Consider the following 17,876-nt stretch of genomic DNA (forward strand, 5'->3'; position numbering starts at 1 on the left):
TGGAGAGTGCATAGGTCTCAGCCAGGCTTTCCAAATGCACCTGGGTGCTGGGATGCCGAGGCCATGCTCCCTTCCCTCATAACCAGTAGAGGGGCCCAGCTTGACCTATAGGCAGTTTCCTCCCCCCCCCCCCAGAGGACTTTAGACTGGCTTTACAGAGCCTTCAGCATAGAGGCACACGAAGCTCTCATGGGTGCGGCCTGAGGTTCCAGCTCCACTGGTGACATTGGAAGGATCAGTAGTGGCTCAGTGTCCTCATAAGGACATCCTTCTTCGGCTGAAGAGAACCAAGAGAACTTGGAGAGAACCAAGTTTTACACAGCGCACACTTGGGAGTTTTAGGGATATTTGAACACATGCCTCCACTTGCTCTGACCTTTTCCAGTTATAGATAAGAAACAGAAATCCTCAAACCATGGTTCTGGAGGGGCAGAAGGGGTCCTTCCCCAGGACACAGGAGAAATGGGCTGTGCCGTGGCTTCCAGAAAGGACAGACGATCTCATTGCCCTCCTGCTCCCCTCTACTGTGGTGTTTAGCTGCTGTTCAGTGCTGGCTGTAGAACTAACTGCTTCTTTCAGGCCATGAAATCCTTGAGGGGGTCCCCTGGGTAAGGGCCTGCCGTTCTCTCCCACACTCAGGGTACAGACTCTGGAATCTGGGAGCTCGCTAGCACTGGAAACAAGTGAGCAGATAGATTAGAGCCTGCAGTGACTCTGGGGCCTTGCTTTCCAGGGGGCCACCCACGCAGATCTGGAAGGGACCATCCAGCACAGATAGCTTCCCTGAGGGTAACCTTCACGTTACCCTCCTTGGGCTCTATGTCTTCAAAGTGTGTAGGTGCCACTCCTTGGCAGGAAAATATGAACAGTGTCATTGGAGAAAAGGAGGTGAAGCAGGCAGTGGAGGAAGGGGACAGCAGTGGGGTCTTCCCTGGTCTCTTGTGGGCATCAGCTCTGGATTTACTGATGGCTACCTCACGGACAGATCCAATTTTTCAGAAGTGCCTAGAGCTTGTGTAAATTATTTGTAAAGAAAAGGAAAGGATGTTAGACTGCATGTGAAGCTCTCACAGGTGCAGGCTGAGGTATCAACTCCACTGGGGGACACTGAAGGAGTCAACAGTGGTTCAATGTTCTCACAAGGACATCCCTCTTGGGTTGTAGCATGGGGCCTAGCTCCATCAAGTCCATATTTGCCACTGACCTACCATTTTTAAGGATGTTTTTAGAAAATGGCCCAGGTGCCAAACCCTTAACCCCAAACCTTTTAAATCCTGATTCAAGGAATTCAGAAGCCGTGGACCTCCGTAGAGTTCCTACCTGTCTAGATCTCTGTCTGGTGGCAGCATCTGATGGACACCCATGGCCTGTATAATAGAAGTTTCTGGCATCTTCCACCTGGGCAGCCTGACAGAGCCCATGCATCCGTCTTAATCAGGGATCTGTGGTCCCCACCTCTAGTCACTGCGTACTTCATGTCCTACATCCCATCCTCACAGGCAGGATCTGTCCCCCTGGTGGATGTGGTGAGGATGGCCGTTCTGCCCCAGGTTCCGTCTGAAGCAAGCAACATACTAAGCTGTCTGGTTGGTCCTTGTCCCTTTGCTGAGCTGCCATTCCTGGCCACTAGGTAAATTTGTGGAAGTTGCTGTTGTCACCCCTAGTGCCCACCCCCCCCTTGTCCCTTTGTCACTAGCCACAGGTACAGGATGACTAAAGATCAAGAGTGTGGATCAGTTGGAGTCCTTGTGACTGGGCAGAGGGAACCTAAGCCTTGCCAGCCACGGTGTGCAGTGGCCCTGTGGAGTTCTTGTCAGTTGCGTTCCGTGGTAGGCTCCTGTGGCCCATGTGTATGCAGGGCACATTTAAAGCAGCTGTCTCAAGGCCCTGAGCTGAGGGGAGTAGAGAGATGGGATGAGGTGAGGCCCCACCTTGCCAGTCCTTCACTGTAGATCTGGGTTGGAGTCAGTGAATTGGGCTCGGAGACAAAGAGAACTTGGCACTCATAACCTCAAGGTCTCTGGCAGAACGGGCCTATGTGACTGATGATGTCTCTATGGAAATGTCAGGTCAAGGGAGCTGTGACATGTCACATAAATGGTTAGCAAGTGTCCCTCTGGCTCACTGTCAGAACAGAGGAGGGTCTGCTCAAGGCTCCTGGGGAGATGAGTGGGCTTCAGATGGTGACAGGTGACCTCAATCTGTGCTTTCGGATCTGATCGACAAGGCCACATCTTGGATGGGTTGCAGCAGGCAGAAAAGTGCCTCCCGCTTTTCTCTTCCTGATTAGGGCTGACCAACTAGTAACACCAACGCACAGGACTCAAGAAATCCTGGCTAGTTATACCCATGGCCCTGCATGGTGACCCAGATCTAAACAGTTGCCTAAGAACCCAGGTGTGTCCCTCTGGAGAGCACCCACTCATACTACAGGCCAGCCAAGACAAGCAAGTCTCATCCCCACCCAGGCAATGGTAAGCTCCACAGGAACTCGTGTGCACCTGCCACAGATGTTTGAGCATTGACTGTGTACCGGTCTTGTGCTGGACTTGGTGCCTGTGCAGAAAGACACCAATGCAGGGGCTGTCAGTGAGGGGCTCATGAGACATTGAAGACTTCGAATGAAAGGCAGGCAGTGGGCACCTGAGCTAAGCAAGCCTTTCTAGTGGAGGAACACCCACGAGAGGCTATGAGGGATTGTGAAGCCCCAGGGACCACGCTCTTCTATTAGAATAACAACAGCAAACATTGTTTGGAGAAAACTTCTAGTTTATATCAACCTATTTAGTCAGACTTCCCAGAGACCTTATCAATTCCCTATCAATTCCCAAGATAGGTTTTGATGATCCTGGTAGGTCACTGGGTGCCCGTCTCTAAGTGAAAGAACTTGAAGACATTTCCTAAAACTGTTTCAACATCCCTGAGGCAGGCATGATCCTCCCAGTCTACAGATTAGAAAACTGAGGCTCAGCAGACTGCTGACTAGGGTGGACCTCCTGCTACTGCCTATGCTATAGCCCTTTCACACCCTTCAGGGCTTTCCCCAGGGCTCACCCAGATTCAAGTACACCCCAGATTGCTTAGCACCTTGGTGGCTGGAGTCTGGGTGAGTGGGCAGATTCCTCTTGGTGGGACAAGACATGGGCAAGAGTTGTATAAAGTCCAAATGTCCCTTGTGAATGATAGCCAATGACCCAGGACCCTCCCTCAGAGAAGTCCAGAGCCACTCGTATCCCAACTGCACCCCTGGGAGCCAGCCTGAGAGATCCCAGTCTGAGATTACCCAACTCCCACACCAAGCTATTGGTAAGAGCCATTAGCCTGACTAGTGACAGTCCCCTCTACCTACTTACCCTTACCTGCCTGACCCTCCTGCAACTGCTTCGGTTCACAGCTGGGCTCTCACCCTGCATTCCCCAGGCCATCAGCATCACAGCACGGCAGAAGAGGGTGGCTTACTGGGGCAAGGGTGAGGAGGGGCCTTCTGTTTGTTCGAGACAGTGGTAAGGGCAGAGACAGAAAGATGACTTCGCCCAGCATCAGGAAATCGTGGCTTTGAATATCAGCTCCACTTTGCCCCAATGCCCTGCTCAGAGCCTCAGTTTTTTTTTTAAATCTATGACATGGGGATAACCCCCACTTCATAGGGTCCCCATGGGAGGCAGAAGCCTGCAGGTGAGCTTGGCCCTGGCAGGCTTTGAGTTCTGGTGGCCACATTCATGGCTGCTCATTGGTTCTGGAGATGGGCTTTTTCCACACAAGGCGCTGGCAGTGCTCCAGGGCATCACACATCTCGGCGGCCTCTGGGCTCTTGCACCAGAAGCGGGGGCCCATGACGCACTGGTCTGTGCCTAGAAGTGGAACCTTGGGGCCGTGGCAGGCCCCCATCTTCTTGCATAGGTCCGTGGGGTTCATCATGAACCTGAGGCTCTCTATGAGCACAGGCTCATACTCAGCTACAAAACGGTTGCACTGCAGCACGTAAGGCAACGGCAAGATCCGGCAGCCACCTTTGAAGGCATTCAGGATGTCCCGCTTGGTGCTCTTGCGGTCTAGATTCTGGGAAGACACGCCCAGAAGCCTTTTGCACCCTTGGCAGAAGCTGCCCTGGTTTTCCTCATCCATCAGCAGGGGTGGTGTGGTTGTCGCAACCCTGGAGATGGACCTGGCCTGCCTTTTGCTTCCACACAGCCTGATGGTCTCACACACTTTCTCTGGGGTGACTTTGGACACGAGCTGCACCAAGTTGGGGCCATAGGTGTCCACCAGGGTGATGCACTGTTGGACTAGAGACTCTGGCATTATGGAGCACACACGCTCCAGGGCGTGGCTGATGAGGGCTTCTGTGCTGTTGGTCTCAAGCCACTTGTCCAGCTCCTGGACCACGTTCAAGCACACATCGCATGTCAGGCCCAACTGCATCTGCAACTCGTTCTTCTTCGGCAGCTCCATCTCTAGGGAGGGGACTCCGTCCACAGCGGCCACTTGAGCCAGCCAGTGGGCAGACTCTCTCTGCTCCTCGCAGAAGCCCCCCTTCCTGCAGACCTCCTGTGGGGGGAGAGTCTGCAGTGCTTGTTTAGCAGGGACAAATTGCCAGTGGACATAGTTCTCGCAGAGGGCAGCTAGGCCAGGCCCCATGGACTGACACTGATTCTGGACAGTTACCTCTGCCAAGGTCAAGTTTGACTCTAGAGCACTCTGCAGCCGGGAGATCAGCTGGACGCAGTCATGACACACAGCACCCACAGGCATCTGTGATGGGTGGAAGGTCAGGGCCCCATTGGATAAGAAGGGGGCCATCACCTCATTTGCATCCTCCTGGGTGAGCGGTCTCTCCGAGGTGGCCACAGCTAGGTGCCTCTGTAGCGGTTCACAGAGTGTGAGCGCAGTGCATACCGAAGCCAGGGCAGTGCCCGGAGCTCCACGGAGCATGACCAGGACAGCTGCACTGTGGTTGTCCACCATCCACTTGCACTTAGCTGAAGACTCCTGGCTTGGAAGCCACTCACAGGTCTTCATTACCGATGCCAAAATGTCCGACTCTTTAGCATCCGGGTTCACCCCATTACTAGCAGCGGCGGCTACATCCTGGCACACACTGCAGGGCAGGGACTTGACTGTAGGCTTGCTCCAGACAGCACTCTGGCAGTGCCTCACGGCCCGACACCTTGCAGCTGCCTGCAGGTCCTGACACCATACCTCCGAACCCTTGGCACACTCGTGGGGGACCGAGATGGGGCTGGCCTTGGTGGCCCCCAGGAGACCGGACCAGAGAATCAGAACACACAGCATAATGTTCATGGTTCCACTGGCTGCTCCCTCTGCTTGGCTCTTGCTATAAAACTAGCTCTCCTGTCTAGCCTGCCCAGCAAGGTACCTGCCTTCTGCTCCTCCCCAGCCTGAGTCAGAGCCCCACCTCCCTGGATGCTAGCACCATCCTCTCTGGTTTCTACCTCTTGGCCTTTCTACCTCCTTCTCTCCCCCCAAATAATCACTATTTTCAAAGTCTAGGTTCTTTGGGAATGAAGGTTCTATTCTGCGTCACACCAGGCCTGGAAGAATTGAATTCCTAGAGTGACTTATTTCTAACTGGGCCTCATGGCCACATGACTGCCACAGGCTCTGGTCCTAAGACTCACTATTCAGAGGCTGACTGAACTGTTGATCCCACAATGCCTGTGTAAAGGCTGCTGGCTTGCAGAGTCTTTCATTCTGGAGACTTCTATGGGAGGCCATGTGTGGGCTGGTTCCTAGCAGATGCGCATGATGTTTGCCGAGGCTCACATATACAAAAGGGCTTTTTGTTTCATGGTTAGGTCATCTGCTGTCTTTTGGAAATAAGTGTTAGGCAAGAGCATTGGCACCAGACAAACACACAGGTGGCCAGAGCCTTATCCTGTTGATTCTGTGGAGGATTCTGAAGCCAGACTCACCTGTCCTGATTGACAGGCAGCTCACCGCTCCCACAGGAGTGGGCAGATCAGGGACCGCGGGGGCTCTATGGAAGCCCTGCATGCCTGAGTAGTGTGAGTCCGGCACATGGGTATCTGTGGCTCAGATCCTGGGGCTCTAGGTACCCAGAGGAATCCATTTCCCAGTTATGTGGGGCAGGTATCCCAGCTGCCTTTGCAACAGTGTTTGCAAAGAATGCAGATGGTGCCTTCTCTTGCCCTCCTTCTAAGAGGCCCAGCTACAGAGAGAATATGGAATGAGGTTCGCTGAGCCCTTTAAATGACTGACTGCCAAGGTCTCTGCCTCCTTTGGGCCAGGGGAGGAAACAGGCTTGGTGAAGTGGGGAGGTTGGGTTCTCTTAGCTGAAGGGCCACCAGGGCCAGCTTGGTGAGCTGTACAGAGGTGGAACTGAAACAAGGTACTCTTATCTAGACCTGCCTGGGCAGGCCCAGCTGACTCACCCCAGCACCTTACCCAGTTGCTGTTTGTGGAACACCCACTCACAACTCACTTTGTTTCTGGGGCGCAGGCATTTTTTTTCAACCCTACAATCAACTCTGTTTGCCAAATGTGTGACCTGCCATTTGACTCAGTTTTGATGACAACTCCCCAGAGTCCATTCAGACCCTGCAGTTAGGGCTTCGGACTACACACTGGCGCAGTCTTCTCCACCTGACTCTCCATATCGGGGTTCCTATGGCCGTCTCTAAGATGAGTTGCTGTTAGGCAGGCTTACAGAACCTGGGAAGGCTCCATAGTTGTGTTGGCCAGTGTATCCCCTAGGACTCAACTTAGGGCCCACCTGGGGAAGGTGCCAACAATAAGAGATGGACAGGACATGGGACCTCTGTGCCTACAGCCAAGATTCAACAAATCTCATTTAAGAATTTCATCTTGAGCACATGCCTTTTCCCCAGAGTCGTGGGTGAGGGATGGCTGAAAGTCCCAGTACGTTAGGCTCGGTGATGTCAAGGACACCAGCCCAAATCATCTGACTAGTTTAGTAACTACAGGTTCAGGAAATACTCCAGGCTTAGGGCCTCTGTTGTGTTTTGATAGTTTCTAACGTAGAGGACAGTGGTGGAAATAGTTCAGAGAATGCCATGCCTTCCCAGGCATACTGATAATATTTATTTACTCTCTCTATACCTATTTTCTTCTTATCCAACTATTCATCTGCCCATCCATCTGTCCGCCCACTCATCTATTCATGTTCATCCATCCTTCTGTACATCTATCTATCCATCTACCCAGTTATCTGTCTGTTCATCTGACATCCACCCACATATCCATTTTACACACACACACACACACACACACACACACACACACACACCTGTCCATCCATCCATCCATCCATCCATCCATCCATCCATCCATCCATCCATCCTGTTATGTCTGTCCATTCACTTGTCCAACCACCTATCCATCCATCCATCTATCCATCCATCTATCCAATTTTCTGTCTGCCTGTCTATCTACTTGTTCATTCATTTATTCATCCAGTTATCCATCCATTCACCACTGTCTGTCTATCCATCTGCCTATCCAATTTTCCATGTATCTTTCTACTCACCTGTCCATCTTGCCATCCATCCATCCATCCTTCCATCCATCCACCCCATCTATCATTTGTCTACTAGCTATATGTCTGTACATATGCATAAATATTTGCATTTCATGTGTCACAACTGCTGTGGGCGGCTGTGGGCGAAGCCATTGTGCTCCTTTGCCCATTTCTTCCGTGTGCCGTTCCTAAGAATGAGGGCATTCTCTCCCATAGCCACAGTGCATTTATCAAAACTGAGAGCCGCAGTGTTGACACAGCACTGTTGTCCGCCCTACACCCAAGTCCAGACTGTCCAGGTATCAGAGGTGCTGTGTCCTAGCAGCTTATCTCCCAAGCCCACGTTGCCTTGCTCACGTCTGCCTGCCGCCCTGCTAGCCTGGCCTTTTCTTCTGTCACACTGGGGCATAGGCTGGTAACCTTTCCCAAGCTCCTCACTGGTGATGCTTCTTAACTGGTCCAGCTGGGTCTTATAATGGCCTCCTTCTGCACTACCCTGGGTAGTCTTAGGGCATCGGACCCAGAGACACTTGGAACTGGTTAATCTTTTTCTGTATAGGAAAAGCTTTCTCCTCTTTTTCCATTCCTTTCTGCTTTCTCCATTTTTTCTTTCCTTCCAAGCTAGACTTACGGCTTTTGACTTTATTTTTACTGTACTTAAATCTGATTTATGGTGATTTTGAACCATGCATCAATCCATTGGCATTTCTGGTTAGTTTGATGCCCAATTGGCTCCAGTTTTGACCTGTGGAGCACATGGAGCTGTTCTGTGTCTCTTCCTTGTCCCCATCCTTCCTTGAGCCTCTCTTATCCAGTCATAGCACCACTCCAGGCTGTCTGTTCTTTCATCAGCCAGCTCTGAATTCAGCTTTCCCTCCAAGGGAAGTATTTAGAAGTCATATCTGGAAGCCAGGTGAGCCTGATATGTCACCGTCATTTCCAGGCCTTCACTGACACAAAACAAGGGCATTCTACTTCTTATTGGTAGGAGAATGGATGAGGGTGTAGGGAAAGATGTGTGCTTGTGGAATCATAGGCACATGTTTATAAAGCAGTAAGTGTTTACCTGTGTGCACATAAATGCATGTGACATATCCATCCATCTACCCACCCCTCCATCCACCTGTACACCCACCCAACTCTCCATGCATCAACCCACCCACTCACTTAAACACTCATGTGTCTACTCACCTACACACCCTCCTTCCCATCCATCCATCATCCACCCATCCACCCATCCATCCATCCTCCATCCACCCATCCATCCATCCATCCCTCCATCCATCCATACATCACCCATCCATCCATACATACATACATGCATACATAATACATCACCTATCCATCCACCCACCCATCCATCCACCCACCCACCCATCCATCCATCCACCTACCCCACACATACATACATACATAACCAATCCATACATCCATACATACATCACCCGTCCATCCATCCATCCATCCATCCATACATACATACATACATCATTCATCCATCCACCCATATATATACACACACACACACATATATATATATATCACCAATCCATCCATCCATCCACCTCCCCCACACATACATACATACATACATACATACATACATCACCCATGCATATATATATATATATACACACATACATACATACATCATCCATCCATCCATCCATCCATCCATCCATCCATCCATCCATCCATCATCCAGCCATCTATCCATCCATCCGGCCAGCCACCCACCCATCTGCATGTTGCTCCCATTTTTGTGAGCCCATTTGTTCCTGTGCATGCTCCTGTGCAGCGAAGTGCAATCCAGCTGCCCTCTTTTCAATGTTTAAAGCTCCCTTGCCTAACAGTGAAAAGCCTCGCTCTTATTATCTTTAATGTATCTATTCACTCTCATTTCTGAATCCAAATGCATTTTAAAAATTAGTTTCAGAAGCGCTAGCCCACTCCACTGTGAAAAGCAAAATCTACTAACTAGAATTCTGTATCTATTGACACTGGGCTTTATTCTTCTGAAGAGGAATTTATACACAGCAAAGCACACACGTCTTAAGTGGGCAGGTCAGTGAGTGTCAGCCAACACACAGGCTTCTTTAAATCACACCCCAATCAGGACACACAGCCCTTGCCTGTGGCCCTTTCCAGTTGCTCAGCTTTCCTCATTTTTTGGTACCATAGACTCATTTCCAGTGCTATGAATGTGCGTTCAGACATACCACTATGCTCTCCCTCCACAGCTTTCTGCACTGCCTTCACAGCTGTCTGCAGTCAGTTCCCTTGCAGGGTTGTGTATTCACTGTGGACTGACATTGCTGGATTCTGGTGTGAGAATCCTGGCACTCAGAGCATTCTTGGTAGCTTGATGTGGGCCGTGCAGGTTTCTATAGGGTGTGTGCCAAGGTTCCTCTCTCCTAAGTGCCAACCCTCCTGAGGTGTTCTGAAATGGCTGCACCTGCTGCCGCCACACTGCACCACTGGTGCCTGTCATTCCTCGTGTCTCTTGTTTCAGCCCTTCAGAGATGATGAACAAATGCTCACTTACCCCGTGAAGGTTAACGCTCTGTGGCTGTCGGTGAGGTTTTTTAAGAAATCCCACTTGTTCCCAAAGCTATCCGAACACATTTGTTCTTATTCCCAAATAAAGACTGGTCTGGTTTGGTTGTGGTGGCGGGTAGGTGGTGGCTGGGGACCATGTTGTGATGACTCCCTGACTTGGAAGCTGGACCAGGCAGGAAGCAGAAGGGAGTTCAACTGCCTCACCTCTGTGGGAAGAGTTGGGGATCTTTCTTGTCACTCGAGTACAGAAACTCCAACTCTCATGCTCTGCTCCCTGAGCTCTGCCTAGCCTCTCGCCTGCCTGGCATCATTGACATTGTCTCCAGCAGGAGGGCAAGGAGGGAGAAGGTCCGTGCAGCCTGCTCAGCTGCCGTTCCTGCCCTCCTCTGGGGACAGATGATGATGCTCTCTGTCCAGCTGCAGCCTATCTTCTTCTGCAATGTGGGTCACAGACCCATTGTCCCTCCGCGTCACCCCTCTACCTCTGTTACTCACGGTGATACCCTGTTCCATTTCTTCTCACTCTGTCTTTCCTGGGTCTTCTGGGAGATAATCCTGTCCCCTTTCCAGGGATATCTAGCCAAGTGTGGACTGTGTGGACATGAGGATTCACCAGAGACTTGTTTCACGTGTATTCCGCAAGCCCCTGTGAGCTGGACCTCAAGAGGGAGGAGGATGGAGGAATCATGGACACCAGGCTTGGACACAGAGCGTTGATGAAGAGAAAGCACAACAGGGCCCTCCCTGCTAAGTGGGGCCATGTGACGACAATGGTAGAATAGGGTCCCCTGGAGAAAGCCTTCAGGAGAGGCACTATATACTCTATGGTAAGGACATAGGACCTGGGTCAGGGGTGAGGGCCACATGCTGTTCTTATGAAACAGCAAGGAGGGGACACCGGGGCTGGCTCACGGGAAGCCGCTGAGGAGTCAGATGTAGAGGTGAGATTCCCCCAGCATGTCTCTGGGCGACGAGGCATCTGTGAAGAGAACACCAGGCAGGAGTGAGGGGAGGCTGAGACCACAGTCTGATTTCCTTTGGGCGTGCTCACCCATAAACTAGCCTATAGGGCAGGGCGATGTGGATAAGGAGCCTGGGTTGGGGGCTGGGTGAGTAGAAGGCAGGCTGAAGCAGAGGGACCCGGGCCTGCGAGTGCCTCTAGTAAGCAAGTCAATTGAAATCTCATTACAGCCCCAGCCCAGACAAAGCGGGACCCGTGTATCCATAGAGCCCTACTTACCACCTACCAACTCAAAGGTGGTCAACATATAGGGTCTTTGTCCCTCCCCCACAGCTCCTTTGGCTCTTGAGGGATAGAGGATGAGGAAAGCAAGCTAGGGGATCAAGTGGGGTCTGGCTAGGTCACTGCTGAGTACAGTGGAGAACAGGTTCTCTGTTTCTGGAGTTTGCTCCGTCGCCTGCTTCTGACCCCTCCTCTGGAACCACTCGGCGAAGAGCTCAGATGTGAGGTCCTGGATTGTGGCCCCTCCTGGCTTCCCAACCACAGAGCGAAGGCTGGAGCCCACGAGCCAAAGCCTTGTACACCTGGCTCCATCAGGGGCTGCTGAGCCAGGAGCAGGGGTGGAAGGTGCAGGGGTTCCTGCAACTGCCTGACTGGTTACTGCACCCTGAGGCCAAGTGTGACTTGGGTAAAAAAAAAAAAAAAGAATGTTTTGTCCTCCCAGTTCCAAGAGCAGACTTGGAGCTGTCTAGGCTCTTGGGACCTCCGTGGGTGTTGTCATCTTTGCACCTCTCAACAACTGGCTTTCTTCTTCATTCCTTTTGTTTGTTTCCCCCTCCTTACAAAGATCCAGTCATAGGTTTAGAGCCCCATTAGAGAAAAACCTCAGCTATGTTCCATGAGGACCTGAGTGAGGTCCAGATGGATCAAGTCAAAGATGGCAGGGGTTCTACGTCAGCATACATCAGGAGACACACACACACACACACACACGCACGCACGCACACACGCATGCACGCACGCACACACACGCACACACACACGCACGCACGCACACACACACGCACACACACACACACACGCACACACACACGCACACACACAAACATCAACCCATGGCAGGTGTGTTCTTGGCTTTAGTGTCCTTGCTCCCATTCTTGCACTATGGTTTAGATCACTCCTGGTTCTTGGAAGCCTAGGGGTGAAGCACTGCGGTAGAAAGCTTGTTCAGAGACCTCGGGGTTACTGATCCCCTGGGATCACAGTGCCTGGGTATTTCTGGACCTCTCCTCTGCCTGCAGTACATCCTGAGCACTTGATACCATGGTTCCCTAGGCTGCACAGACACTAAAAGCCAGGACTCAGACAGAGGAAACCCCAAGCCTGAGCTTCTGCTACTGGCAATGCTGTAAGCCAGACCCAGACCCATGATGCCCATCATGACTGTTAGGTGTAGTCATCATTGCAGCCCCTGAGGTTTAGGATCTGGGGATCTCGTGGCCTCATGGTAGCTGGAGCCCAAGCACACACACACACTCTCTCTCTCTCTCTCTCTCTCTCTCTCTCTCTCTCTCTCTCTCCCCTCTCTCTGCCTGTCTCACTCCCCTCCCCTCCCTCCCCTCCCCTCTCCCCCCCACTTCCGTGTGGCTGGGACGCCCTGGTCCTCAAGACTGATTATCATTGTGTACTAGCTCAGGAGCAGCACACATTCTTCCTCGGAGCCCTAGTCCTCCCAGCATGTCCAGGACTCCGGCAGTGTTCCCAGGGCCACCTCTGTGCAGTCCAGATCTCAGATCTGAGGAGCCTCCTGGCCCACCTTGTCCCTGAGCCCTGGGGTGGAGGAGAGGACTGAAAGACCTCACTCAGGATAAGTAGGTCAGCACGTCCCAGGTTGAGGGAGGAGCTGGGTCAGTGGGCAGGGCCCCTCTTCCCTCCCGTGTCAGAGGAGGAGGGTAAGCAGCAGGTCTGAGAGCTGCTGCTGGGCCTCTTGAAGTTTAGTTCTTCTCCTGTATTCGTTCAGCTGTTATTTACTGGGCATCGATTCTGCACTGAGTGCTATTCTGGGTGCTGTAGATACTCGAGTTAACTAGATAGATGGCAGTCCAAGCTCCTGGGACTTACACTCGGGGGAAGGAGTGGAAATTAAGCAACAAACACAGTAAGCATCATAGTGGAGAGTCGGGGGAGGGGGCTAAAAGGAACCCTACAAGTTGCAAGGGGACTGGGAGAATTCAGTGTGTGGTCAGACATGGTCTTGGTGACTTGACAGTATTTGAGTGGGATCCTGGAGAAGGTGTGGGAGAAACCCGGGAGGGAGTCTGATTATGTACTAAGCAGGGAGGCTAGCATGTGCAAAGGTCCTGAGGCAGGTGATCCAAGCCAGCAAGGAAGCAGAAGGCTAGGACCAAGTAAGTGGGGGAAAGAAGCAGGAGGAAGCAGGATTAGAAGAACCACACACTAAGAACCATGGCTGGACCCTGAGGGAAGTAGGGGGCCACTGCAGGGATCTGAGCAGAGCAATGACATGACCTGAGAATACATTTGTGGGGACAAATGTCCTCAGGCAAGGGCGACACAGCTGGGAGGGCCAGCAAGCAGGAATTAGAGGCAGTAGGGCTCCAGGGGTGGGGTAGACTTGGGTGGTGACTTTGAATTCCAAACCTGCTGGTTGGTGGTTTAAATTGGGGACAGGAGAGAAAGCATTCGAGAGACAGCACTAAGCATTTGACCTGAGCTATGGAGAAAACCGTCCGGAGGAGGAGCCTAGCCAGGCTCACCTGTCCTGGGTGTCCTTGCACCACCCAAGGGAGAGCAGGTGCCTGCTCAGGGTGTGGTGTGGAGGAGGATGGAGGAACACAGAATGGGGCCACACTGTGGGCAGTGGGAAGGAAGGGTGTGTAAATACAGGCTTGCACCATGGGCTAGCTGTCCCTCCCCACAGAAGGAGTGCACTGGGTGAGGGCAAGAGTGGGAAATGGGACTCACATGATACAGAGAGCAGCCAGTCGGGCATCAACTCAGGAGCCCAGACCTCCCTCCCGGGAGTTAGGCCTCAGCAAGGAACTGGGCCCAGGACCAAGTGTGAGATCCCAGTCTTTGGATGCAGTTGAGGTCTGAGGTGAGGGGTACCCATGAATGGCGGCAGAGAGGAGCCAGATGAGGGGAGTCAGATGTCTGGGAGCCCTGGAGAAATATGAAGAGGGGTTAGGGGGTAGAATGCATGGTTTGGCCTAGGAAGGTGTGAGACCTCAGTCAGGTAGAGGTCGGTGAACAGCCATGACTGGGCACCCTGGCCTTGCTGTAGAAGCCAGCTGGGAGGCAGAAATAAGGGAGGGCATGGTGGGCAGGGGCAAGGGAGCCTTTCTCTCAGCTGGCATGTCATGACCTCGGCCAGTCCCTCACGTGTGCCTCCCTCTTCTCTCGTGCCCTTCACGATCAGGATCACACCATGAAATGCTGAGATTTTCATTCCCTGAGAAGCACAGCACTCTGGGTGGGCCAGATGGACCATTTAAATGTCCACCCTGGCCTGGGGCAGGATGGGCGAGGCTGACTTGCTAGGTACTGAAAGAGCACTGGGAGTGCAGTCTTAGGCCAAGAGCCAAAGGCTGCCTCCCAGCTTCTTCCTTCCCTGTCTTTCTCTTTTGCCCTCTGCCTGCCCCTCCCTTTTCCCCTCCCTCTTCTTTTTTCTATCCCTCTCCTCTTCTTCCTTCCCTGTGTTTTTGGTGCTTGGTTATGTTTTCCTTACAGGCGGTGTGAGAGTGGCTTGTTGAGGAGTGGAGGACAGAGGACAGAGGCAGAGAGAGGCAGGCAACGGACAGCTGAGAGGCCCCTGAGCATCCAAACTGTTGAGCAAGGGAGGCCCACCATGGAGAACACTGATCCTAGCCTGCCGCTAGTCCCCTGTCCCCAAGTGAATGACCTTCCTTCCTTTGAGCATGTGCTTTCTCTGAAGTCAGCTGTGACAAAGTTCATGCACAGCTCCCCCAGCAAGAGTTGGCTAGTCTCAGGGACTGGGTGTCCCTGACCAAGGTGACCTTGTGGGCTGCTGGGATCGTGAGGGTGTATCTGTCTGGGCTCTGGGAGCAACCCTGATGCTTGCCATGGATACTGAATTCATTCAGAGCTTTGCTAACACCTTTCTGGGGTGTCCCTGCTGGGCCGCTGCATCCGAACTCCCCTGCATGTGGCCCATAGTGAGGTGTGCAGCTGCCTGTGGCCCCACCCTTTCAGGTGGTATAGGAAGAATCGCAGTGAGCCGGCTGTGCTGAGCAATGGGCCTCAGTGTACAGAGCGGCTGCAGCCTCACCTTCAGCCTTCTCTTCAAGATCCTCCTCTGGCTGCCACAGCAGACATTAAAAACCCCAGCCCATCCTCCTGCCCACAGGCCTGGGAGGGTCTACCTGAAGCAGGCACCCACTGACTCCACCAAGGGACACCTCAAGGTGGCTTGTGCAGGCTGGGAGGCAGGTACATGTCGAAGCCTGGGATGACGATAGAACACTGTGGACAGAGCTGGTGGCAGATGGATAAAGGGAGAGTTGAGACCCAGGAAGACTCTACTCCAGAGATGCCAGGATCTCTTTGGGGCCCTCTGTATGCCACTTGCCTTAGGTCTCTATGGCGGTCTAGGGAACAGGGGCAGAATCTAGTTCTGTTCTGAGGGCACCGATGAGTAATCAAATGACTACATACCCAGGCCCAAGGAGACAAGTCCTAATCCGCAGGGCCCCAACCACACTCCTTCCTTCATCCAGCAGGACCCGGAAGAGCAAGGACTTTCTCCAAGGGTTCTAGGGAGCCACCCAGACTGGTACAGGTGTGCTAACATGGCTTAGCTGTGAGGTAGAACCAGGGTGGGAAGGACATACCATGGGCACAGAGAGGAAGGAGCTTTCCTCGTTGGCTGGAGGTGGTTGGGTGCCGTCTCTGTCCCTGAGAAGATCCTATTGGACACTCTGCTCGCATGTGCCCCTCATCTAAGGAGTCCCCCAAAAACCCTAAGGCAAGATGCTGAGTTTGGAAGCACAAAGCAAACCCTCTGAGGAGATGTCCCAAACACAGTGTGACAGTCATCACTGTAGGAGGAGCTCAGTCACCTCGTGGAACCTGGGAGACAGTGTGGGCGCTCCACCTGAGGGAGGAGGAGTTGTTCCCACACCCCAAGTCCTGTTTGTCACTGGCAAAGGGCAGAGGTGTCTACCGCAGCTCCAGTTTCCCCTGACAAGCTAAGAGCCTGATTTTGAGGCACAGCGGTAGTCATGGCTGAGGTACCTGTGTCAGGGCAGAAGGGACCCAGACTCTGAAGCCAGCTAGTCTGCTTTCAGGCCCTGACTCTCTGTGTGCTAGGCATCCCAGTTCTACCCCCGTAGCCATGGCTTGGGGTCGCAGGATGATGTACTCAGAGAGGCCATGATGTGATGTCTGCTCGGGGTCTGCTGGCAGGAGTTTATTAACAGGCAGCCTCCAAAAGCCCTTCCCTGCAGCTGTTGTGGGACAGAGCCATAGCCCTGGCCCACTGGGCCACCACTGCATCTGTGGGACCTGGGTGGAGACTTTCCTGGCTGGAGATCAGTGATCGCAGTCAGAGGAGTGTGTGGAGGACTCGGATAAGCTCTGCTGTTCCCTCCACCTGGGGACTACAGAAACTTTTAGGAAGGCCAGGAACATTCCATTCTCCCAATGCTTCCCAGGGGGTCTTCTTGTTTTGGAAGACTGGCATGGAATCTGGAACAGCTGGGCAGCCCTGGGGGAGTGGGCAGGACAGAGACTTTTAGCTGAGGACCCCCTCTGAGGCCTTCGTAAGGACCGACAGAGGAGTGGTCCCAGGCAGGGCAGTGCACCTTGCTTGAGGTTTGATGTCACCAGGCTCCATGGTGTCCCAACCTCACTGTGGTTCATCTTCTTTACCTACCCTTTTGTCAAGCTACAGGTAGCATAAACCTTGTGCTAACTCAACCCACTTTCTCCAGGATTACTTAGCTCTAGATGAGCCCTAGGCAGTGCCTCTGTTGGCCCATTTTACAGATGGAAAAGCCCTTTGGCACACTGGAAACATGGCCTTCAAAGCACGAACACTGCAGCATCAGGGCTTCCAACCCAGGGGCCATCTGAAGTGGGCTGGGGACAGGAGTCAGCTCTTGTAGGCCCCCAGCTGGAGGTGGGAGATGTAGCTGTGCCAGCAAAATCCTGCAATTAGGAAGAGATTCAACTACCACGGAGCTGTAACAGAGCCCCGCCTCTCCCAGGTTTAGGCAGACGTATGTGTCCCACATATGCGTTGCAGATTCCTGGAAAGAGAAACATCACAGAGCCAGCTATGTCTACCCCCAACCCCTTGCACTGTTGCTCACTCTCTACCCAAGTGTCTGTATTCTGCTGCGTCTGTGGCTGGTGTCTAGAGTGTTGAGGCTGCCCCCTGACGCCCTGGCTTGTAGGACCTGCTCACAGGTGGTGTCACAGCTCCCTTTCTGAGGGACCCCAAGCTTCATACCCTAGCTTTCTGTTGCTGCAGTCAGGTCAGCCCATGCTGAATGCCCTGATTTATGGGAGCCAGCAAGGGACCTACTAGCTAGGTCTCAGGGACCTACCCAGGGCATCTGAGCTCTACATGGGGCCTCCTACTGTGAGTCCTGGGCTACTAGTGGTGGCCAGTGTCATGGAAGGAGTTGTGGGCTTGTTGGCCTTCCATGTGCAAAGCAGTGGATGGTCACGTGAATGCACTGGGACTTGGAAGTTCAGAGCTGGGAAGTAACACACTGCCTTCCCCAATTCTGTGGTCACGTGGGATCGGTTCTCCAAGGTCACCCAACCAACTGGCTGCATTCTCATATAAGC

General features: G+C 52.8%; 2 protein-coding genes across 6 annotated transcripts in view; one reads left to right on the plus strand and one right to left on the minus strand.

Annotated features, from left to right (window-relative positions):
- Sorcs2 (sortilin-related VPS10 domain containing receptor 2) overlaps nt 1-17,876 on the plus strand; it is a 368,293-nt gene that overhangs the window by 174,259 nt on the left and 176,158 nt on the right. The gene's annotated exons all lie outside the window — the stretch shown is intronic.
- Nucleotides 2,756-5,316, minus strand: Psapl1 (prosaposin-like 1). The gene is given in 1 exon segment (NM_001144850.1): nt 2,756-5,316. A coding segment is annotated over 1 exon segment (1,584 nt). The 5' UTR covers nt 5,302-5,316; the 3' UTR covers nt 2,756-3,717.

Source organism: Rattus norvegicus, chromosome 14 (genome assembly GCF_036323735.1).
Source record: "Rattus norvegicus strain BN/NHsdMcwi chromosome 14, GRCr8, whole genome shotgun sequence".
Classification (NCBI taxonomy): domain Eukaryota; kingdom Metazoa; phylum Chordata; class Mammalia; order Rodentia; family Muridae; genus Rattus; species Rattus norvegicus.